The sequence below is a fragment of the Notamacropus eugenii genome, chromosome 2 (genome assembly GCF_028372415.1).
Source record: "Notamacropus eugenii isolate mMacEug1 chromosome 2, mMacEug1.pri_v2, whole genome shotgun sequence".
In the NCBI taxonomy this organism is placed as follows: domain Eukaryota; kingdom Metazoa; phylum Chordata; class Mammalia; order Diprotodontia; family Macropodidae; genus Notamacropus; species Notamacropus eugenii.
Genome location: NC_092873.1, coordinates 474,386,901 through 474,413,010, shown reverse-complemented (window position 1 = coordinate 474,413,010; position 26,110 = coordinate 474,386,901). Strand labels below are relative to the sequence as shown.

Sequence of the window (26,110 nt, the reverse complement as noted above, 5' to 3'; positions counted from 1 at the left end):
CCCATCCTCTTCAATTCACTCTGTGCACTCTGTCTCTATGTATGTGTGCGTGTGTGCATGTGTGTGTGTGTAATCCCACCCAGTACCCAGATACTGAAATGTTTCAAGAGTTACAAATATTGTCTTTCCATGTAGGAATGTAAACAGTTCAACTTTAGTAAGTCCCTTATGGTTTCTCTTTGCTGTTTACCTTTTCATGGTTCTCTTCATTCTTGTGTTTGAAAGTCAAATTTTCTTTTCAGCTCTGGTCTTTTCATCAAGAATGCTTGAAAATCCTCTATTTCATTGAAAGACCATTTTTTCCCCTGAAGTATTATACTCAGTTTTGCTGGGTAGGTGATTCTAGGTTTTAGTCCTAGTTCCTTTGACTTCTGGAATATCACATTCCATACCCTTCTATCCCTTAATGTAGAGGCTGCTAGATCTTGTGTTATCCTGATTGTATTTCCACAATACTTGAATTGTTTCTTTTTAGCTGCTTGCAATATTTTCTCCTTGACCTGGGAACTCTGGAATTTGGCCACAGTGTTCCTAGGAGTTTCTCTTTTTGGATCTCTTTCAGGCGGTGTTCTGTGGATTCCTTGAATATTTATTTTGCCCTCTGGTTCTAGAATCTCAGGGCAGTTTTCCTTGATAATTTCATGAAAGATGATGTCTAGGTTCTTCTTTTGATCATGGCTTTCAGGTAGTCCCAAAATTTTTAAATTGTCTCTCCTGAATCTATTTTCCAGGTCAGTTGTTTTTCCAATGAGATATTTCACATTATCTTCCATTATTCCATTCTTTTGGTTTTGTATTGTGATATCATGCTTTCTCACAAAGTCCTTAGCCTCCATCTGTGCCATTCTAGTTTTGAAAGAACTATTTTCTTCAGTGAGCTTTTGAATCTCCTTTTCCATTTGGCTAATTCTGCTTTTGAAAGCATTCTTCTCCTCATTGGCTTTTTGAACCTCTTTTGCCAATTGAGTTAGGCTAGTTTTCAAGATGTTAATTTCTTCAACATTTTTTTGGGTCTCCTTTAGCAGGGAGCTGATCTGCTTTTCATGCTTTTCTTTCATCTCTCTCATTTCTCTTCCCAGTTTTTCCTCTACCTCTCTAACTTGATTTTCAAAATTCTTTTTGAGCTCTTCCATGGCCTGAGCCCATTGTGTGGGCTGGGACACAGAAGCCTTGATTTCTGTGTCTTTGCCTGATGGTAAGCATTGTTCTTCCTCATCAGAAAGGAAGGGAGGAAATGCCTGTTTGCCAAGAAAGTAACCTTCTATGGTCTTATTTCTTTTCCCTTTTCTGGGCATTTTCCCGGCCAGTGACTTGACCTCTGAATATTCTCCTCACACCCACCTCGCCTCCTGATCCTCTCAGCCAGCATTTGGGGTCTGAGATTCAAATGCTGCTTCCAGCCTTAGGGCTTTTGGCGGGGGCAGGGCTGCTATTCAGTATGATATTATGATCAGGTGCTGAGGTTGGGGCAGGGCCACCTCTCAGGCTCAGTTCCCTCAGGGGGTTTATGCACAGACCTTCCACAATGGATTCAGGCTCCTGCCCCCTTGGGGAGCCCCTGTCTGCAGCCGCCTCTCAGCTTCTACCTGGGGGGGGGGCCGAATCATGGGGGCACCCCACTCCCCTCTCGACCCGCCAAAGAGACTCTCTCACCGACCCCCGTCACCTGTGGGCAGAGGGACCCGCTCGGCCGCTGGTGATCTCGTCCCTGAAGCCTGCTCGGATCTGTTTCTCTTGGTGCCGCGGCCGCGGCCGCAGCAGGTCCGGGCTGGGCTCCGCATCTGCAGTGCGACGGACCTTTTGCGATAGGTTTGCTGGTCCCTCTGTGGGTGGAGGGACCCGCGTGGCTACTGGAGATCCCGTCCCCGAAGCCCGCTTGGATCTTTTCCTCTCGGTGCCGCAGCCGCGGCAGGGCTACACTCAGCTCCCTGTCCCGGCGCCCAGTCCGCAGCGTGAAGGATCCCCCCGCGAGAGGTTTGCAGGTCCCTCCGGAACAGAAATCTCCCTCGCTCCAATGTTCTGTGGCCTCTGGGTGCAGAACTCGTTGTGAGTTACTTCCCTATAGCCGTTCTATGGGTTGTGGGTTCGGAGCTATGTGTATGTGCGTCTTTCTACTCCACCATCTTGGCTCCGCCCCCGATTACGTTATTTTATAATTGTATTATATTATAGCAATTACATACAGATGAAGAACCAGTAAAGAAATCATTAGAAAACTGATGTCATCAGATTGGTTCTGGGAAGTGTGAAATCAAAGTTGCCCAGTTGGAGGAGGTAAATAGTGTTGACCTGAAAACTTACCAAGAAAAGGCAACATGGCTAAATGCATACATTTTATGATTTAATTAATTAATCAATTCCCTATTAAAGAAAACAGTAACATAATGCATTATGGAGCCAGAAATGTTCTGGCTACCCAGTGCAGAAATCTTCTGGCTTATATACATTTTGCCGTGAGAAAGGAACTCTCCTAGTTGAACAAATCATAAATTTAGTAAGACAAGACAATTAACAAAGTAATGTTGGTCAGGCCTTGGGATTCCAAGCTGGGTAAACATATGTCTCGGAAATCCCACCACTAGTAAGTGGTAGGCTTCCTGCCCTAAACAGATAACTGACATAGGAAAGGGTAAACAAAGTTCAATAGAAATTACGACCTAAGATGTCTGTGTTTTCTTTACCATTAACATGCCATAACATAGTGTAGGTCTACAAATATTAAGATATGGAAAACGTCCCATTATTCAAGATAGTGTCTTAGGTTAAAGGTCTCCTTAAGGAATGTAGAGTCTGCCTTGGCTGGCTTTTGCTGACATAGGAAGAGGCACTCTCTGAGTTTGCTTCAGAGAGAACAAAGAGATTATTCCAAAATTTTATATTAAACATTATCAATAGGCAGCATTAACAGAACAGAGGGAGGAGCATTGCAGCTGGTGGACAAGGTGGGACTAGGGGTTACCGCCAAGATCAACAAAGCCCATGTGGCAAAGCATCCTGAAGGGGTGGTAATCACCAAAACAATTATCAATCATATTAAAGAACGACATGGAAAAAACAGGCATAAATGCTATGGCCTTGCAGGATGCTGTAGCTTGCAGGATGAGGACATTGAATGGAGACTGATCTTCCATTGATCTGAGACATAAAAAGACTTTTAGCATATGACACAATGTTTCTGAATGTATTTAGTGCTTGGTTTATTTTTTCCTTACTACCCTGATAAATGTTTAGAAGCATTACTAGGTGTCAGTATTTTTGACAGATACATTGAAGTAGAAGAAGAAGTAGACACTTTCTGTCTGTCATAGCTATACCATCTGCGGCAAGCAATGGATTTTTCCCTTCTTACTGAAAACATTCCATTAAAATCACTCCTTTTTTGGTTATCCTTAGGAACTTTTTGCAAACCTTAATTAACCCTGGCCTTTGTCCTTTCTGATGTTAATTTTAGAATGCCATTCTTGCATATTCATCCATATTTTGTACCCTAATTTACATTTTGATTTGTATACTTTTTATATTTAGGGCCATCAAATAGATTACTGTATTTCTTATTCAATAGATGATTTTTGACAGAATTTTTATTTTGGAGAGCCTCCCATCCCATTTTAACTATGACCCATTGATTTATACCAATTATTACTTTTTTCCCCCCTGAAACCTATTTTTCTGGTGGGTGCATATCTCTGTCTAGTATTGCTTATTATGAATTCTAAGATGACATGGTCACTTAATCCAAAGTGTTTGCCATTCCCGCTTTACTATCTAGATCTTCCCTTAAACATCAGAATTAAGTTCCCAGTAGCAGTTGCCTCTTGATGCTTCCTCTATTTTCTGAGGAATGAATTTGTCAGCAAAGCAAGAATTTATAAATTTTTCTGCTTTCAACGTATTGAAACTTTTAGCAACTAGTTACGATCTGCATCTCTATCTGAGATTCTCTGAATTTTGCGATCTGCATAGGAAATATTTTTTTCTTCTCCATTCAGCTCAGCAGTGTGTATTACTTCTGTTATTTCATCCTTACCTACATACCTCTCCCTCTTTATCTTTAATCTCTCTCATCTTTATGACATAGAGTTTGACCCTCCCAACCCTTCTTTTAGATCCATTTTTTTAAACTAAGATATACTCTTTCTTTACTATCCTAGTTGTAAATCCATCCCATCAAGTCTCAGTGATATTTATGAGATCATATATTGTGTTGAATTTAAATCTGTTTCATACGTTGCCATGCATGGATATGTGGCTATCTATGGCCGTAAATGTTGTTCCTGATCCTTTCTTCTGTTATTTTGTCCTGTGAACTAGTGAGCTTTCTTTCTATCTTTTAAATATTATATTCATTTTCTTTTATAGTATCCAGTTTTATAGTAATGATAGTATATAGCCATTTCAACATCTCTCCCTCTGAAATATTAGATTAAAGTCCTCTTGATCAGGTCTGAAAAGTATGCTGTACATATGCTTTCTAGTTTTCGTGAAATTCACTCTCCCTTTTTATGAATTCATCATTCTGGTATCTTAATCCAGAAAACTAAATCTTGTTTTTCTATACTAGCAATTCACTTCTCATAACCTCTCTTCTCTTTCAAAGTCATGATCTTTAATATTGGGTGCTACTTCTTCAAAAGATCTGATTGTATCCTTTAGGGGAAGAGTTTCATACAGGTTGTCTCTAGTTAGCTTCAGTGATTTTATAGTTTCTTCTAGTAATCACCTCATAAATGCCTTTTAATTCATTCTTATTCTCTGTGTCTTATTTTGCTGTTCATCAGTTTGTTTAGACTGTAAGACCTAATCCCTCCACACGGATCTTCCAACTTTCCCCTCCCACTGCTGCCACTACCTTTATGAATTATTTCCTCTACTCTGCCTAACAAGCCTATCTCCTTCTTGTCAACCAAGTACAAGGAATACTTAATCAAGTCTTTTCACTTTCTTCTCAAGCAGGAAGATTAGGTTGCTGTTGAATAAAACACGTGGCTGGAAAGTAAGTCAGAGAAGAAGATAACCATAGATAACACAAGCCAGTGAGTCATCCAAATGAGTCTATGTATTGATATAAAAATATTCCTGTAGCTTGTTTGTCTTATGTTTGAATAATACAAAAGCTACTTTTTGAGAAATTTATGCTATGGTCTGATTCTTCTATGACCCATGTATTAAAATTAGTTGAATTTCATGTGTTCCTAACCCAAGAAAATTTATAAGTGAGACTAAAGAAAATAAGACTGCTCTCACACGAAAAATCAGCATCTTCTGTATTGTCTGCATGTGGTGTGAATCCTTTCTCTTACCCTGTCCTAATCTGTACTTGTATTGGCAGGTCTTGAATTCCCAGAGAAGAGCACATTACCTGGCTACAACTCAAAACCCTCTGTCAATTCAATGACTGTATCGCATGCTAGCTGGGCATACAGCACAACCCTCTAAGAGCCTATTCCTTAATCTGTAAGGAGGGAAATGAGAGATTTCCCTCCTCACGTTTTGTGTCTTTCTCATAGTGTAATACCAAATATAGGACCCTCTGCTGTTCATTCATAACAAATTGTCAATTCTTAGTGCCTGGAATGTGCTCTCTCCACATCTTAGAATGAACAATGAATGAGCATTTATTAAGTGCTTAATTTCGGCAAACACAGTGCTAAAGGCTGTGGATACATGTAAAAAAAAAAAAACACAGTGCTTGCTTTCAAGGAGTAAAACTCTAATTGAGTCTTAAGTGTCTGTGTGCCAGGCATTGTGCTAAGCATACAAAGAAAGGCATTAAATACTCTCTGCCTTCAGAGAGCTCACGATCTAATGGGAGGTGACTCATAAAAAAAGGGTCGGGGCAGTGTAGCCCTGGAGGAAAGTAATCTGACGAGACAAGAATTGAGTTGATATAAAAACTCAACATAGGGTTGATTTCATCCTATAGAATGATAAGTCTCTGGAGGTCATCAATTCCAGAAGAGCAGCTGGGCAGGAAATAATGAAGTGAATGCCCCAGGTGTCCTGCTTAAATGGTAGAAGATGTGATAGGAGATCTCCAATACTTCCCCTCCCCCTTCTTCCCCTTCAGTAAGAAGGAAGTAGGAGCCCAAGGATCAGGGACACTCAGAATATGTGAGTTTCAGAGTTGATTTGGGAGACAAAGCACACAGGAGAGTTCATCCCCCCCAAGGGTGGATGAAGAGGTCTGGAGGTCCTTAGCCTTAAATAAGATAGCAAGTGGGAGCTCTTCTTTTTCTTTTTCAGTTTACAGTTGATGAAATTCTATACTTCATTTGAACTTTACAATGAAAACTATTTGACATAGGGAAAAACATGTTGGTCTGAGTGCCTGAGGGTCAGGGTTTGAATTCCATTGCTGCTACTCCCCACTGGTGTGACCTGGGGCAAGTCCCTTGTCACTCTTTGGGGTGGATCAGGGGACAGCTAAGTTCCCTTACAGCTCTAAATTTATGATCCTACAGTCACATGCGACTGGTCCAACAGATGTCATTCTAATTTTTCATATAAAAAGTCTGAGGTTCAGAGATATGTGACTTGCTCAAACCATCCTGCTAGCAAGTTGGAGAGGCAGGACTGTTGCCTGTGTCTTTTGGCATGCAGTCAGGCACCTACTTGACACAGAAACTGGTTCCAACTACTAGGGTTACTTTATTTTTTAAATAATTTTTTCTTGATGTCTTCTGTGTCTTACACCATCATAGCTATCCCAAGTATTCTTCCTTTTCCCGCTCCTAGAGAGCTATCCAGTATAAAACATAATATATTTAGAGAGGAGAAAAAATTCAACCTAACTGACCAATATATTGAAAAAGTCTGAAAACGTGTGCAATGTTTAACTCCTGTGGTCATCCTACCTCCATGAAGCGTTGAGTTAGGAATGTCCTCTCATGTCTCTTCATTCAACTCCCATTTGATCTTTATAGTTTCATTACATTTACTTTTGATTTTTGAGTGAGTAGTTGTTCTTTCATTTTATAACATTGTTGTTACTACATATGTTGTTTTCTTAGCTTTGCTTACCTCACTCTACATGAGTTCATAAAGATTTTTCCATGCTTTTCTGTATTCATCTCACACGTTATCTCATAACACAATAATATTCCATTACATTCACGTTCCACAATTTTTTTAGCCATTTCCCAGTTGATTGCTATCCCTAGCTATCACAAAAAGTGCTGCTATAAATATTTTGTAGTGTATGGGGATATTTTGTTTTTATCTGTGACTTCCTTGGGCTATAAGTCCAGTGATGGTGTCTCTGGTTCAAAAGGTATGGGCATTTTACTCTGTTTATATAATTACAGATTACTTTCCAAAATGGTTATTCCATTTCATAGCACCAACATTGTATTAGTGTTCTTATCATTCTGCAGCCCCTCTAACATTGCCTATTGCCATTTTGGGAGTCATTTTTTGCCAATTTATGGCATGTGAGATGAAACCTCAAGGATGTTTCGATTTGCATTTCTCTTATTTTTGGTAGTTTGGCTGCGAGTGCATTGCATTTCTTCTTTGGAGAAATGCTTGTCTATATTCTTTGTTCACTTGTCTGTTGGAGAATGGTTATAAGATATATATAATAGGTGTGTGGAGGTATACATACACACACATACCTACCCACCCACCCACTAATTATTTATATATCTTGGAAACCAAAGCCCTTGTCTGAAAAATTAGATACAGGTTTCCACACCCTCGCCCCTATTTGATCATTTCCCTTCTTATCCTAGGTGCATTAATTTTATCTGTGCAGAAGCTTTTTAGTTTCAAGTTATTAAAGTTATCTATTTTATCTTTTGTAATTTGCTCTCTTGTTTGGTTAAGGATACATTTCCTGCCCATAGATATTAGAGGTATATGATCTATGTCTCCTAGTTTTTTTTTAAAATAATGTGATCTTTAATATTAAGGTCATATATTCATCTAGAATGCATTGTGCATTACAGCATAAGGTATTGATATCAGCCTAATTTCTGCCAGACTGATTTTTAGTTTTCCCAGAAGGTTTTGTTAAAAATCAAATAAGGAATTTTTCCTAAGTAATTTATGTTTTCCACTTTATCAAACACTAGGTTAATGAGTGGTAGTTTTCCTAATTCTCCCTTATCTAGTCTGTTCTATTAGTCTATCTATTTTTTTTAACCAATACTGGATGGTATTGATGACTGTAGCTTTATAATATAATCTCAAATCTGGAAGTGATATTCTACCTTCATTCTTACTTCTTTTTGTCATTTCCCATGCTATTGTAGATCTTTTATTTTTTCAAATGAAATTTATTATTATTTTATCAAGTTTCATAAAGTATCCCCTTCATCATTCTATTAGTAGAGCATTAAAAGTGTACATTAATTTTGGTAGTATTGTTATTTTTGTTATATTGGCATGGCATCATCATGAGCATTGAATATTCTTCCATTTAATTTTTTTCTTTAAGGAGCACTTTGTAATTAAATCTATACAAGTCCTTTGTGTGTTTTGTAGATCATTTCCTCAGGTATTTCATGCATGTTTTAGTTATATAGAGTTATCCTTTTTTATTACTGCTTCTTGTCTTTTGTTATTATATAGAAATTTTATTGATTTTAAGGATTTATTTGTAGCCTGTAACTTTGCTGGAACTATTAATTGTATCAATTATTATCTTTGCTGATTCCTTAGGAATTTTCAAATAAACTAACATATCATCAGTGAAGAAGAACAGTTTTATCTCCTCTTTACTTATTTTTATGTATTTAATTTATTTCTCTTGTCTTATTGCTGTTGCATTTTTAGAATATATCAAATGAAAGTGGGGAAAGTAAGAAAAAAAGAAAGGAAAAAAGGGAAAGAAAGGAAAGCATCCTTTGCTTTACTCCTGAATTTATTGGAAAAGGTTCCAGTATATAGTCATTGTATATGGTCCTTGCTTTTGGTTTTAGATAGAAACTTTTTATAATATTAAAAGGTCCCTCTATGCCTACACTTTGTAAGGTTTTTCTAATAAAAGTATTTGTCAAAGGCTTTTTTTTTAATCTGTTGAGATAATCATGTGGTTTTGGGTATTTTGGTTTTTAATATGAATAATTATCTTGATTGTTTTCCTAATGTTAAACTGTCTTTGCATCCCTAGTATAAATCCTAATTGATCATAATGAATGATTTCTCAGATAAATTGTAGTCTGTCAAGATTTTGTTTAAGACTTTTGAGTCAAATTTCATTAATGATATTATCCTATAGTTTTCTTTTCATGTTTTATTTTGTTCTAGATTAGGCTTATTTGTCTCATAAAAGAATTCTGGTCGAGTGCTTTCTTTCTCATTTTTTTAGAGTAATTTGTGAAGTATTGGTACTAACTCTTTTTTTAAAAAAAGTTTGATAGCATTCTCATAAATCCATGAGAATCAAGCGTGTATTCTTTTATTAGTTCCTTTACAGCTGGATCTATTCCTTTTCTTAGATTGGATTAAGATCTCTATTTGGTCTTCTAAGAGTTTACTTATTTAATATTTTTGAAGGTATTCCTCTGTTTCTTTTGGGTTACTATTTTTTTTTTTTTAGCACATAACTGTGAATAATATTTTCTGATTATTCTTTTATTTTTTTCTGGTTTTTCTGGAATTTCACCTTGCTCATTTGTTATTATATTGATTTGATTGTTTTCTACTTTTTAATCAGATTAGCTAAGGGTTTATTAATTTTATTAGTATTTTCAAAGAAGCAGTTTTTAGGGTTTTAAAAAATCATTTCTGGTTTTCTTGTTTCCATTTCTCTGTTCCTCGACTTATTTTTAATATCTTCTATTTTGTGCTTATTTGAGGTTTCTATATGTGTCAGCTTTCTGATTTAAAAAATTACCAATTTGTCATACATACCTCTCTTTTTCCATTTTGTTAATATATATTTGTAAGAATATGATTTTTATCCCAATTTTTAGCTATCTCCCAGAAACTTTGGAATTCTTCATTATAATTTTTTACGTAATTATTGTTTCTATGATTTGTTCTTTGACCCACTCATTATTTAAGGTTTTATTGTTAATTCTAAGTTTGAATAGGATCTGTAAAAGATGTATTAACTATTTCTACCTCTTTACACTTGTTTTCATTATCTCTCTACTTTGGTACATAGTCAATTTTGTAAAAGTTCCATGTGATACTAAAAAATATGTATATTTATTTGCTGTCCTATTTAGAAAATGCCACAAATCTTTTAATGTTAGTTTCTCCAGTAAGTTGTTAATTCCATGTTGTCCTCTTTGTTTACCTTCCTTTTAGATTTATCCCAAAGTGATAGAGTGATCATTATCCTGCCATTATTGTGTTGCTCTCTGCATCTCATAGTTCAGATAATGTTTCCTTTAGGAATTTGGATGCTAAGGTATTTGTAACGTGTAAGTTTATTATGATACTGGTTTTTTGTCTCCAGTTCCTTTCCATATAATACTTTCCTTGTTCATCTCTTTAATTTTGAATAGTTATTTTTGCTTTGTTGGATACTATGATTGCAAATCCTGGTTTGTTTTTTTTTACATTCACTTGACGTATGGTCATTTCTTTTTTCTGTCACCTCAGTTTCATTTTGTCTGTTTTTTGTGCATGTGTGTTTTGTATGCAACAGAAAGTAGGGCTTTTTTTTTTTGTATTCAGTCTGTCACTCTCATTTTATTGGATTATTAATACATTCATATTTAGTTTTATTAGATTTAGGTTTATATTTTCCTCTATTTTTTGTAATATTATTTTTTTCAAGTTATACTCTTTTCCCCTCTTCTGTTGAAAGAATAGTACTATGATCCCTCAGTTTGCCTTAATCTTTTTTAAGGTGGACTTGTTCCTACTGGTTCTCTTCCCCCATCTCTGATCTCCTACTCTCATTTATTACTTCCTTGCTATTTGGATTTTTGTTGACACTTCTTTCCTACTTTTATCTGATTTTGTAATTCTTCACCCCATTTTTCTTCTCAGTTAATCAAATAAATTTCTTCTTCTACTACTTCTTCTTCTTCTCCATCTTCTTTTTCTCTTTCTCTTCCTCCTTCTTTTCCTTCTTTTCCTCTCTTCTTCAGCTAGTCGTGTTTATTAGTTTTTAATTTTTCATTTTGGTGCTCTTTTCCAAAAAGGATTTCTCTTGTTATCTTCCTTATTATTCTTGCTTCCTGTTTGCCTCAGACCCTCATTCTCTGATTCATGACTCTTTAAATTTTCCATTCTCTCTCTTTTTTTTTTTTGTATTCCTTGTGTAATCAAAACTTCCAGTGTATCCATTCCAGGCTCTCCCCTCTAGGTAATGTTTGCTGCTGTCTTCTAGAGCTTGAGCTATGGATTCCCCCTTTCCATTTCACCTTACTCCCAGGACAATGTCAATGATAGCAGGGGTCAGAGAGGACACACCATGGTGGTCGGGTCTCCCCCATCATATCTCTGATTATGCAGTCCATCACTGATCTATATACTTCTCTGGTTACTTTATCCCCCTTCACCCCTACCTCCCCCCATGTGCCTCCAGATCTCCTCTGTGGGTCCATCCTCTCACATGACTCTAGGTGATAGTTGCCCCCAGGAGTTCAAATTCCCCAACTCCCACTGTACAGAAAGTAGACTTTTAAGCACCAAATCCCCAAGGCCACACTAATTACAAAGTCCCCATCACCTTAGACAGACCATCTTTCTTTACCTATAAGTGTATTCATCAGTGAAGCCCCCTCCCACCACCAAAACAAAGCCTCTTGACTTCCTCTTTTCAATTCTTCCCCCTTCCTCCTCATCCACTCCCCTATAGGCTCTTCTCTTTCTGAGATCACAGGGGTAAACTTCTTATTGTTAAACCTTGATTGGATCCCAGGACATCACACATTCCTCTCTATCCCTCTGCTGTCCCCTTACCTCCCCATTTTATGTACCCTCCCATGCTGTAATGTGTTGTCTCAAAACAGCAGCAACACCCACACCCACACCCACACCCACACACAGACCCACACACACAGACCCACAGACACAGACACAGACGTAGACACACACACCCCAATTCACTGGTAGTCAGAGTGTCACTAAGTTCTGTGCTCCATGATCACTTTTACCTCCACCAGACTATTACTTTCACCTCTGCTTGTGAACATTAGAAAGAAACCTCTTACTGGTTTCTCTGCTGTCACTCTTGCTCTTGCTGTCCTTGTCTGTTACAATTTTATTCATTCCTCCTGTATATCTGTTTTTTTGGGGGGGGTGTTCAGGGTGCAATAATCTTTTCAGTTCTAGATTTTTTTTCCCCTAAAAATGTTTCAAATGCATCTGCCGTTGAACATCTATCTTTTTTTTCATGTATGGTTAAGCTCAGATTTGCAAGGTAGGTCACTGTGCTGAATTCTTACCTCCATTGCGCTTTGCTCTCATGTTTTTGATATTATGGTTATGGTGATGTTATGATTTTGAAGAATAGTCTGGCATTATTCCAATTTCCTTTCTTTTGTATTTAGAGGTCTTTTTCCTGATCACTTGAAGAATTATTGTTTCTGAATTGAATTGTTAAATTTTAAAGCTGTGTCTTGGAGCTTTCAGCTATTTTTCCCCTTGCAGGTGATCCATGAATTCTTTTAATTGGTTTTATTTCTCTTTCTATATTCGGAAGTTCTGTGCTGTTTTCATCTATTATTTCCTGTATTATGTTGTCAAAGATTTTTGTCCTGTTGTGTTCTTCTGGAAGACCTATGATCTTTTGCTTGTCTTTATGAATCTGGTCTTTGAAATCAATATGCTTTGCTTGCATAGTAAGCATATTTCTTTTAATGTTACTGTTTTTCTTCTCTTCTTCTAGACTTTCACATCTGTGTATTTGCATTCCCAATATATTGTTTTCTTTTTAGTTTTTGGTGAGACTTGTCATTACTGATTGGAATTCTTTATTCTTTCTATTATTTTTCTACTGTGCTGGTCATAAATTCTGCTCTTATAATCCTCTTTTCTCTTTTGAAGTACTCAGGAAAAATGTATTATGGTTCCATATTCTCCTTACATTCCATAGGGTCCTTTATCTCATGAATGTTGGGTCATTGTACTTTGTTTTGCAGTATTTATTTGTAGATGTTTGAACTAATTTACTAGATCTGGAGGCCATATTTCATTCTGTTAATATTTTCCCTGTTGATGTTTCTGCTTATGTCTGAGGTCTTTAAATTTTCCTCTTCTTGAGATCTTTGGTAATTTCACTCTTTTTTTTTTTTTTCATTTTCCCCTATTCCCTTTCTGACTCTGTCCCCTTCCTGGTGGTTTCCTTGGGGTGACATCTCAAAGTGTCTCAGTCTCTTCCTCTGCTGCATAACATTGTTCACTAGCCTGGGTCTCTGCCCTGAGTGACTGTATGGCCAGGGCAATATTTACATCACCAACAGCAATGTGCTGGTGTAGTTCTGAATCACAAAATATAGTAGACTCTCTCTATAGAAGGCAGAAGAAAAACATTGATTCAGACACCAGAAAGCCAAATCCCAACACCAGAAAGTCAAATCCATTGTAGTAACCAAGAAGTCAATACTCTTTAGCACTGCAGGGGACAAAGCCATTCCCAAACCTTCCCTACCCATCCCAGGTCTTTCCACAAGCAAATACAATAGTAATTCTGCATCCTTGCTCCTCCACCCTAACTATTCTCACCACCTTCCAGTTCTGCTCCACCCTTCCTGTTCCACCCATTCAGCAAGCTCCTCCCACCACATATGACTTAGGCTTCCATGTGATTTAAACAGATCACATGGGTCTATTAATGGGTAGAAAAGATCTTCAAATTAAGCAAAAAGACATTAATAATACCGTGACTTTTAGCTGGTCAGAAATGGCCTCATCTGGATGCTTTTCTCCCTCAGACTTATTAGAGTACTGAACTTCTCTTCACCTCTCCCCTTTCCCCTACAGGGTATCCTATCCTGGTATACTGTGCCACTCCCTCTGTTCCTTATTTATCTGACTGTGGCTGACAGTTCACATTGCATTACCAGTGCCACAAGGTTGTTTACACTGGCACTGGCTGTTCAGAGTTCTGCAGGGCTGATATTACATAGCTGGGGTCACTGGATAGTTGTTGCTGACCAGCCAAACTTCTATAGCCAGCCTGATGCTTGGGTCCCCATAATACTGTAAAGAGGGAGGGGAAACTGGACTGTGAGGGGGGAGTTTTGGTGTTAGCCTGTGTCAGATCCTTGGAAGTTTTAGTGTAAACTTGCTGCCCATTGCATGGGAAGTTAGGGAGAGGTGTTGAGTGAACTTGGGGGTCAATGAGCTCATGCATTTTTATTTTGTTTTGTTTTACCTTCCCTTCTTTTGGATTCTTGAGTGTCTGACACTGCAGAGACAACTAAAGTCACTTTATCATTGGTGCATAATTTCTGTTTTGGAGAAGTTTTAGGGGTTCTGGGGTTCAGAGAAAATATCTCATCCTTCATCTTGCTTTCATGACTCAGAAGTCTACCCTAGGAGTTCTTACAGTGAATTGAAATGTCTGATTCAGAGAGTATTGGAACATGGAGATGATTGGACCACCACCATTGAGAAGGTGGAATAGGTCTAGTGTAGGGAGGTCAGTGTCTAGCCAGGAGGGGAAAAGGAGAAAGAGGCAATGGGAAGCAAAGTTGAAAGTGTTTGTTAGTCACCCAAGGTTAGGAGATGGAGAACGTGTGGCAAATTCTTCAGCTGGAACCTTCAAACTGTAGTTCAGATACCACCTCTTGATCTCTCCCTCCTCCCACTATTGTTAGTTCTCCCTCTCTTTTCAAATTACCTTTTGTTTACTCATCTATGTACATGTTGTATCCTCCAGTTAGAATGTAAGTTCCTGTTTCCTTTTATTAATAATGCCTTATAACTGATAGGCACTTAATAAATTTTTATTTAATCGAGTTCATGAATATAGGGCAAATTCTGAGGAACTTATACCCTGGAGCTTTATAAATGGCAAAACATTCCACATAATGAAAAAAACCCACTAAATGTCAGAAATATGATACACATCTCTTTTCTGGTGAGTAGTGACGAGCATAATCTATTTTTAATAAAGATCATCTTTCGTTCAGCCTAATGATGGTATATTTATATTTGCTATTTTTATAATTGATATAGCTCAGGACAAAATATAGAAACACAATGCTTCCCCTTATAGAATTTCCATTCTAAAACCGAGGTGGGCATGCATTGACATATATAAAGGAACAAGTATTTGATGATACAGTTTGTTTTCCTTTTTTTTCCAATGAGAGAAATAACATTGATTTATGAATTCAAAGCTTTCTTATTAGGCTGTAAGGTGACAGTAATGTAAAGAGGAAAGAATGAAAGTAGGGAACTTAAAAGATCGTGACAAAAAGAAGGGTCAAAATTATACAGGTAGAACCAGGAATGATGAAGGCATGCATTCTGAAATGAGGGAAGAGGGATGTGCTCAACTTGCCATTAGAAGGTCTGGCCTACCAAAGCTTGCTTGGAGAGATTCCTGTATGACATGCTTGTCTCCCTAGAAATGGTTTATTGTTGTGGTTTGTTTATCATGCAGGTCTGAGAACTATTGGAGTCATCACCAAACTAGATCTTATGGATGAAGGAACTGATGCAAGGGATGTTCTAGAGAACAAATTGCTTCCTCTTCGAAGGGGTAAGACCATAATGTCCCAAGTGTCACCTGACAATGTAAGGAACAGAAAGGGTTGGAGCAACTATTGGTAGTGCCAATTTTAATGCAGTCTCTTCAGCTGAAAAATTTAAGACTTCTCTTGGTCATTTCTGGAGTGTGGGTCTGGTCTTTATTACAGTTGAATGAATACATCTAAATGATGTATTGAAAATGATCCAGAGGGAGAAGTATTCTTTAGATTTCCAAACAGAGAACAAGAAAGAAAAAAAAGGGAAGAGGATTGAATGGAGGGTATATGAATTTGGGAAAGAATTCATGATAATAATAAAGTCACTTAACTGATTTTTTTTCTAATTTTTTAATTGCTAAATGGACATAGCTGTATTACAGAACTTCAGAGAGACTTAATAGCCTGGGAATCAATTTGAAATTCATTGTTCTTTGAAGTAAAAGATCCACTCATGTGATATTACTCCTCCTCTCCCCAAAATAACATTATCCAAGTCAGATATGCTTAATTAAATCCTGGACCCTGAAAGTTGCATTTGTGTTGCTTGTTTTAGGTTATGTGGGTGTAGTAAACAGAAGCCAAAAAGACATTGATGGAAAGAAGGACATTAAGGCAGCTCTGCTGGCAGAAAGAAAATTTTTTCTCTCCCACCCAGGCTACAGACACATTGCTGATAGAATGGGAACTCCACATCTTCAGAAAGTCCTAAATCAGGTGAATATCAAGATATTTGCTTTAAATATGCACCCTTTCAGTTATTAGAGAAATTATATGCTGAAATTTTAAAAGTAAATAATATTTTTATCAGCCCCCAGAAATTCTGGTGGGTCATTGTGGCTGATTTGAATTCCTAAATAAATCTCAATTGTTTGCCTTTAGAGTTTGTTGTTATATTAATTGTTTTCCAGGTCCTACTTCATTCTGCATCAGTTCATAAAAATCTTCTCAGAGTTCTCTGAAGCTGTCCCATTTGTATATTATTTATTTATAGCACAGTAGTATGCTCAACTATTCTCCAATTGATGGCTTCCCCATTTTTTGCTAGTTCTTTGCTGTAACAAAATGTACTAATATAAATACATTTTGTGTACACATGGGTCTCTTGCCTCTTTTTGTCTTTGTAATTTTGACATATAGAACTATTTCTGAGACAAAGGGCACGTGCTATTTAAATTGATAAGTCCATCATTAAGCACCTACCGTGCAGTGGGCCTTGCGTTGAGTAGGCATTGGGGATAGGAAGACAAATAGCAGTTCCAGCTCCAATAGAACTCACAGTCTAATTGGGAAAGAAAACAGACCAACAGCTACATACAAAAAAGATATGATGATAATAATACTATTTATGTAATGCTTTCTGTGTACCAAGTGCTTTACAATTATTACCTAATATGATCCACACAGCATATCTAGGAAGTAGGTACTATCATTATTATTATTTTATAGATGAAGAAACTGAGACAAACAGAAATTAAGTGACTTGCCATGGTCATACAGTTCTTTAGTGCCTACGGCTGGCTTTGAATTCAGGTCTTTCTGACTACAGGCCCAGAGCTCTATCCACTGTGCCACCAGTTACTTGGCATACAGTGGGTACTTAGTAAATACCTGATTTATTGATAAGAAACATGGGATGAGGAGGAATACAGTGTGATTGAACTTTACTATTGCAGAAAATGCACTATGTAAAACTCCATCTTGAAATCACAGTGTTTTCTTAGAGTCAGAGAACACAAAACATCCTAAAGGGAACCAAATCAACAAAGTACACCCCAATTGTGACGTCCCCTTATATTCACATGTAACAAGGCATATTTGATATTTTCACAGTTTAAATGATCATGAAAATAGCGCATCATTCTTTTTCACCTTGATATATAATTTTAATCCATACATTGTCATTATGACTTTTTTTCTAGCAACTTACTAACCATATCCGAGATACCTTGCCAAGCTTCAGGAGCAAGCTCCAAGGACAGTTACTCTCCATAGAACATGAAGTAGAAGCCTACAAAAACTTCAAGCCAGAAGATCCTACAAGAAAGACAAAAGCTCTGCTACAGTGAGTTGTCACTGTCCTATCCTGTTCATAAACATCTTTTTAGTTTGATTTTTGACTTCTTCTGTCTGTTCTTGTCATTTGTTAGTACAGAAGTGAGCCTCTTGGAACTTCCTAATCTTTAGATGTTTAGATATTTACCCTCACTGTGTGATTATATTCTTAACTATTTTGTTTCTCCATTTTATGTTGTAATTTGGATCATTTGATTCAGTTAATTAACAGGCTTAATACTAGTTGTGCTATCATGTCTTTGTCTTTGAGCTTTATAAGTAGGAATGCTCTTGCAGGAGAATATGGATTAAGTATAAAATATACATGTTAATAATTTTTAGAAATATCATTGGTAATTATTTTAGCAGAGTGATTCTTCAGGATTGCAATAACTTCCCAAGAGATCTGAATTTTTTAGTTGTGTGTTCTCCTTTCTGTGATCCTGATTGCAACCATTCCAAGTCTTGGAAGATGGTTTCAGGAGGTGTTGTGACCAAATGCGTTTCAGCACCTGGTGGCCAATCCTCTAGTTATGAGCTTTGTTGAACTTAGCTATGCTGTTCCACACACAGCATTGTATAGTTGAGTCCTTGCCCAATCAATGTATTTTCCAGACTTATAGCCCTTTCCAGAAATTGTACATTCTCATAGCCTTTGTCTACACATACATATATATACACACATATATGTATGTATGTACATACACATGTATATGTATCTATATATAATGTGTGTAAATTATATATGCACACATACATACAGATACAAAGTAAATACAGAATGATTTGGAGGGCACTCATAGCTGGAGGATCAAGAAAGACCTTGTATAGGAAGTGGCAGCTTTTTAACTTAGTTTTGATGTGAACTAGGGATTTAGAGAGATGTAGTTGAAGAGGGACTGATTTTCAGTCATAGCTTCAGTTTATGTAAAGGCATGGAGATGGAATATTGAGTATGGAGAGCACTAACCAGGCCAGTATAGTATGTATGTAAAATACATAGAGGAGACTAATTTGTGATAAATCTGGTCTAAAAAATATTGAAGCCAGATGGATACAGGTTTTAAATGCCAAACAGAGCCCATTATTTTTTTTTCTCTCCTAGAAACAATAGGGATCTACTGGAGTTAATAAATGTACATTGTATAGGAAGTGTCAGTATTATAGACCTATGTTTTAGGATGATCACTTTAGTAGTTGTGGGACTAGAGAGGTGAAGATGAATTAGAATGGGGAGATAATGAGGCTGAGTGACCAGTTCAGAGACTGTTGTAGATGAGAGGTAATGAGGGCCTGAACTATGGTGGGGGCCTTGTAAGTGGAGAGATGGGATAAAAAGGAGAGATCATAAGGTAGAATCAAGACTTAAAGCTGAATCAAAGGGTGCCGTTTTTTAAAAATTTATAACACTTTTGAAAGAGGTTTTTACATTTTATAATGATAATCTCCAGTAAGCAAGGAAATGAAAGTAGGCTTTTATGTTGGAATTGGAATCAGACTGTCATACAGTGTTAGCTGTCTCATTTATGCCCTTGATCAATCCACAACTATTTATCTATCACAGATTTATATTGGTAGGCACTGTGCCAAGCTCTGGGAAGAAAAAGCAAAAGCAAAGACAGTCCCTGCCTTCAAGGACTTTACGTTCTGATGAGGGAGACAAAATGTCCATGAAGGTGTATGGACGGGATGCGTGCTGAATAGATGACAGTTGCCTAATCACTAGGAAAAGAGAAAATTAAGTCTTTGCCTTTTTCAAAGAGGAATTTGAGCTGAGTTTTAAAGGAAGCCAGGTTAGAAGGGAGTGCTTTCCCAGCGTGGGGACAGCCATCACAAACACACAGATAGAAGATGGAGCCACACGTGAGGAATGGCAAAGTGGACCAGTATGTCTGGACTGTGGAATGCCTGGGGAGAGAAATAGGAAAGAAGATTAGGACAGGAAGGGACCACTTGTGAAGAGCTTCACATGCCAAATGAAGGAGTTTATATTTGTTCCTAGAAACAATATGGAGGCATTCCCTTTATTTAAATTAATTGAGTGGAGGGGTAAGTTAGACCTATATTTTAGATAGAAGCACTTTAGAAGCTGGTTTAGAAGCTGGATTGGACTGGGGAGTTCCTTGAGGTAGAGAGACAAAGTAGAAGGCTATTGCTACAAGTTAGGTGAGAAGTGATGAGGGGTGCTGTGTGAATTGAGGGAAGGGAAGTGTATGAGAAATATTGTATAGAAAAACTGTATGTGATTTGGCAACTGATTGGGTTTGGGGGAAGAGTGAGGAATCCAGGATGCCAGTGAGGCTGTGAGCCTAACTGACTGAGACTGGGAGACTGGGTGCCCTCCACAATCACAGGAAGTTCAGAGGAGGGGTGAGTCCTGCAGGATAATATATGGAGATCTAACCTTCCTTATTCTCCTTTGTTGAATCATCATTCATTTAATACCCCCTAGAGATGCTTATTTCCTAAGGTTCTATCTTAGTCCACATTCTTTTCTCTACTAATCTAACCATGGAAAAAAGGAAGTAAGTTTAGTCTGCTAAGACCTCTCTATTCTCAATGAAGCCAAGTTGATCTTTATAATTGCTGATTCTCTTTCCAGATTTTCAACAATAATCTCTATAATGATCCATTCTAGAATTTTCTCAGCAATTAAAGTCAGTTTCACTGGCTCATAGTTTTTAGTCTCTGTCCCCTCCCTCTTCCTTTTTTTTTTTTGGCTGAAAATTAGGACAATCTTTGTTTTTCTCTAACCTTGAGTTATCTTTATCATTTCCGTGATCTTCCAAATATCATTAATAGTGGGTTAGCAATTAATATCTGCCAGTTCTGCCAGAACTTTCAAGATGAAGTTCATAGGAACCAAGTGATTGAATTTATCAAGAGAGACCAAATAATCTCATAGGCTGTCTGCTTACTATTATGAAAATGGAAATATTACTTAAATAGTTTGACCAGTTCTAAACAAATGGACAGAATTAATTTAATGATATGTAGGAATTTGAAGTATTTATGTCACTTTAAATTGTGTTATATAAAATGTGTAATTCTGTATTTCCTTAGAGCTGAAAAGCATGCATTCTTAATTTTGCCAGTAGGTGCCACTAAATACATTAGGAAAAGAATATCTAGGAATAAATGTAGTAAAATTCAATTCAGATAAGGAAGACTCTTCAACTTAGAAATTTTGACAAACCTTTTTTATTTAATATTATAGGATGGTTCAGCAGTTTTCAGTGGATTTTGAGAAGAGAATTGAAGGATCAGGAGATCAAGTAGATACACTGGAGCTCTCAGGTGGTGCAAAAATAAACCTCATTTTCCACGAACGATTCCCTTTTGAGATTGTAAAGGTGTGTGTATGTGTTGGAAGTCATTTCTTGCTTCTCTGGCTTTTCTCTTCTAGCTGCTGTCAGAATCACTGTTGAGAAAGGATTATTTGAAAACAAAAGAGGGCAGCAGCTGAGTTTCCTAATGAGACACTTATTACAGAAAAGAAAAAGGGGAAATATTACATCTTGATAATTATTACCTATATTAATAGTTTCCCTTCACATTTGGTATTATATGAGACTTGTTCTTATTTTAAGAGTTACTGGTTTATTTTTTTCAAAAGATCAAAACTCTTAGTGATCTGGGGCAGACTGTCACATATTTTTCTTTTCTTTCCCTTTTTTATATAAAAAGAACTTTAATGCTTTAAATAAAAATGGAATCATTAGATACGTATAATTCCAAATTATAGTAGTAATACTCACAATATTAATTTCAGCTACTGTATAATGCTTATCAAAAAACTTTATATTTTCATTTGCAATTTTTTAATTTAGATCTTAATCTTTCCAATGAAAATTTTAATCAGTTTAAAGTTAGAAGAATAAAAGATTATCTTTGGGTTTCAATTCAACAAACATTTATTAAAACACCTTTTACTTAAGAAGTTAGTGAAGGAAACAAGCTAATTTTCATTTAGATTTTAAAGTTATAGCTTACACATTTGTTTTCCTTTCAGTATCTAAACTAAACATTTGACTTTGAGAATGCTGTTAAAAGTAATGTAAATATATCAATTATCAATATCGGCCTCACAACAATCCAATGGCATGGGCATTAGACCCACTTTAATCACTATTTTGCATGTGGGAAAAATCAGTCTCAGGAATATTAAATGATTTGCCCATTGGTATTCAGCTAATAAATGTCAAGAAGCTGAATTTGAACCCAGATCTTCCCAACTCCAAGGCCAGTACTTCCTCTGTTCTATACTCAATCACCTGCTCTTATAATTAAGGAAATACAGATTCTTAATCCTAGAGGTGGAAACACCTCTAGTAAGAGGCAGAAGACTTCAGGTTTAAATATAAACTCTTCCATTTACTTATTTGCTATTTATTTGCCTTTGAGGTAAATATCAGAATCAAACTTAAAGCTGGGAGGGACCTTCAAGACCATAATTCTAATCACATAATTGCATGGGGGAGTAGACTTTGGCCCAGAGGAGATCTGGGATTTGCTTGAGGTCACACAGGGAGTCTGAATCCATGCCAAAATGAGGTCCTTTATTCAAACTAAGCTGTTGTCTTTTCAGATCCAATGCTCTTTCCACTGTGCCTTGAGGTCTTCTAATGTCTCTGGACCTCAGTTACCTCATCTGTCAAGTGAGAATAATAATATCTTGCTTGCTTGAAAGCAGAAGGCTAGATCACATGAGCTTCAGAGATTACTTCAAGTTCTAATACCCATAAGTATATAATTTAGAAAATTTCCAGTTGATTTTAGCTTTTGTGTCAAATAAAAAAAAATTAGAGAGGCCTGGAAAGAATTTATTGAAAGAATTTATTACAGTAATCTGTCCAGTAGAGGAAGAGTTCAAAATTAAAGGCTATAAAGATTTTTAGAGCTATGAATGACCTTAGAGAAGATCTGGGTCTCCACTGACTACCTTTACAAAGAAACTTCAAATATTTCATTTATCGGTGCCATTTTCACAGGCAATTGTAATGGCTACCAAGAAGTGATAGTCATTGTTCTTAGACATGCTGAAAATAAATGGTAGGTGATATCCCTTGGTTATAATGTGGTTTCTTCAATTTAATGTTTTGAGTAAATAAAATAAGTGTCAGAGGAAAAAATAAGAGATTGGTAGGATCTTTTGAAATAACCTTTCTTATTTGTATGCTAGTAAGAAAAGAACTTGTGATTTCTTTAGTGTAATAAGTCCCTTGTATTGAAATTTTTTCTGCTAATGTGCATTTTAATCCATCTATGAATTAGTAGATGAGATCCTAGGGAGTTGCCTGCAGGTTAAATGATTTGTTCAGGTGGCATAGCTAGTAAATGTCAGTGGCAGTATTTGATACCAAGTCTAGGTAATGCTTATATCCCAAGGTAACTCTACCCTTATTTGTAATAGAGTTACTAATATAGTCTTTTCTAGCCACGCAAAGCACTCTGCCCTCATCCTTGACTTTAATGTAAATAAGTTATGAACTTCTGGTTTTAGATGATGAGAATCATGGATTTAAATTTCTGAACAACACATTTAAGTCTTGCTTGTTATTTAATATTGGATTGTATTATTATTCCAAAGGAACTAAGCAGAATATATTCATGCCTCATTTTGTATTCCTAGATGGAGTTTAATGAGAAAGAACTGAGAAGAGAAATAAGCTATGCAATCAAAAACATTCATGGTATCAGGTGAGTGATACAGGGATCTCCTTGCCTTCAGTTACTGTTGCCAAAGTGAAATGAACATATGTTTGTAACTGGTGCATAAAGGCAGGAGTCATTAAAAGGAAATCCTATTTCTAGTTTCTATAATGATACTCTTCACATCTTATATAGTCTTTTTATTTTCTTGCAACCAATTACCCTTGTTTATAAAATGGGCATATGTTAATTACTTTTTTTTTTTTTTGCACAGAGGTGTGATGTAAAGGAATTGTATACTTCCTTAAATCTCAAATTTCATCAATATGGGTAGTCTTCTAACAAAGTAGATCATAGTGTCATCATATGCTATGAATAAGCTCTGTTTTCGGTTTTGTTAGTTATTTCAGATGATCTGGGATCTCTTTGCAACTTTTTTATTCAGTCTCAACTTTTGATCTTGGTGAAATTGGAAGAAGTTAGGGATAGGAAATTGAAGGGATGAATATGCAATCATTTTATATATACATATGTGTCTAACCATGTGTTTGTATTCCAAAATCAAATAAAGAGACTTTTTCAAAGACACTTTAAAAAAATATTATCTTCTCTACTCTCAATTAGAATTGACCATAGACAATGGTTTTCTTCCAAATGGAGCCTGAGACTGAGTATGTGTATATAATCTGCTTATCTTTTAGAGGTACCAGATTCTAATACACACATTTTGGAAATATCCAAATTTGGATAAAGTAAGTTATTCAGTCATTAAGCATTTATTAAGAACTTACCATGTGCCAGGCACCGTGCTCAGCACTGGAGATAAAAAGAAAGACAAAAAGATTAGATCCCTGTCCTCAAGTTGCTCACGGTCAAATAAAGAAGACCACAAGGAAATAGTCATAGTTATGGAGGTAACCTAGGGAAAGGAAGCAGCACTTGGAAAGGGGAGATCAGGAAAGGCCTCCTGCAGGGAGTGAGATCTGTGATGAGTTTTGAAGAAAGAGAAGATAATAGTTTTCTAAAGTATATTCAGTCAGTGGTACAACTGTGAACAAAATTCAAGCCTTTTAACTCTCAGATAAAATCTGCTTTTCATTCTTTACTGTAAGGACACAGCAAGAGATCTTTGATGCTCTAGAAAGGCCTGAATACATGCTTGTCAAATGAGTGATCAGTCATCTTGTCTCAATTTGATTTTCTGCCAAGGCCCCTCTCGGCATCTGGATTCCTTTTGATTTTTTTAAAAAAATCTACATTTCTTGTTTCTAGACCTGTTTTTTCTCCCTCTGGCCTTTACAAGCTCTATAGATTCTTGGCTTATTCTGCTATCCTTAGAATACAGATTTAAATGTGAAAGGAGCCCTAGTGTTCATTTCATTCAGTTTCCTTATTTTACAGATGACAAAGCTGAGGCTCATAAGACAATGTGACTTGTAGTAAGTGGCAGAGACAAAATTTGTCAGTTCTGGGTTCTTCCCATTGTACCACCATAATACCCTTCATATTAATATCTGTCCCTTACACCTAGGGGCTAAGACCAATCTGGATGCCAGAATTTTCTGACCTTGAGAGGCTTGAAGTTCCCCCAGCCATATTTTGAAGAAAAACTAAAACTAAAGCAAAAAACCCACTTTACGAGTGCCCTTGATTTTGTATCAATAATCCTTTTGATCCATATAAATATTTTCACTCTTCTTACAGTCAACTTATTATTTTTGTTGTTCAGTCATTCAGTACTGTCTGACTCTTTGTGATCCTATCTACTAACTATCCATGGGATTTTCTTGGCAAAGATAATGGAATAGTTTGCCATTTCCTTCTCTGGTTTTATGCAGGCAGGGGTGAAGTGACTAGCCTTTCTTACTTCAAGCCCAGTGTTTATCCACTGCCCCACCTAACTGTTCCACAGCAAACTTCACCTGACAAGAATAAGGTGTCTCCTCAATTTTGTGGTTTATTTTAGACCCAATCACTTTTGTTCCTTCAATATTCCATTGAAAATTAAGCCTTGAATCTCCTCTGAATATTAGTTGTGCAAATACAAAGATATCTTGCTTTATGAATTTTTGAAAAAATACATTAGATTTAACTTTTAAATTGAATGAATAAATCGATAATATGCTAAATGCAATGATGATTTTAGCTATGTTAAAAAGAAACCCAGTGGCAACGAGTTTGGATGTTTGTGTTTTGATAGGAACAATAACAAGTCTTACTTACACATAACTCTTTTAAGGCTTACAAAACATTTTCCTCACAACAGTATTGCAGGTATTATTATTTGTATTTTACAGACCAGGAGACTAAGGCACTGAAAGGTTAATTATTTGTCCTTTATCACACAGCTAATATGTGTTCAAGGTAGGATTCAGGCCCAGGGCTCCCAACTCTACATCTCCTGCCTTGTTCATGTACAAATGGACACACCTTTATTCTATTTTGTCATAATCCAGGACATTGGCCATGAATATACTTATTTGGGTGGATATTTTAGGATGTTAGTCCTCTTGTACAGTATCTGTATACAGACCATATCCATAGCCAGAGTTTAAGGTCTTGAACATATTTAAGTTTTTTGGGGAAAACTCTTTTGGGGGGAAAACTCTACAATGTTTAAATTGTAGATGGGAGATCTTGAGTCTTCATGGAAGCTGGACCGGTTGACTAATAGCCCTTTGGACAAGTATCTAGTTCAATCATGAAAATCCCACCTTCTACAAGAAGCCTTCTCTAGTTCCTCTTAATGCTAGCATATCCTCTCTCAGATTACCTCCAGTTTCCTGTGCCCATCTTGTATG

The 26,110-nt window shown here is 36.6% G+C and overlaps 1 protein-coding gene across 7 annotated transcripts in view; it reads left to right on the top strand.

The window, feature by feature from the left end:
• DNM3 (dynamin 3) overlaps positions 1–26,110 on the top strand; it is a 626,037-nt gene that overhangs the window by 183,814 nt on the left and 416,113 nt on the right. For all 7 annotated transcript variants that reach the window (XR_011975664.1, XM_072648609.1, XM_072648608.1 and 4 more), the window contains exons 5-9: positions 15,518–15,616; positions 16,159–16,319; positions 17,525–17,667; positions 20,875–21,010; positions 23,290–23,357. Coding sequence is in view for 6 of the 7 variants with exons in the window: in XM_072648609.1 (XP_072504710.1) it covers positions 15,518–15,616; positions 16,159–16,319; positions 17,525–17,667; positions 20,875–21,010; positions 23,290–23,357 (607 nt within the window). In the remaining variant the exon portion in view is untranslated. The remainder of the gene's footprint in view (positions 1–15,517; positions 15,617–16,158; positions 16,320–17,524; positions 17,668–20,874; positions 21,011–23,289; positions 23,358–26,110) is intronic.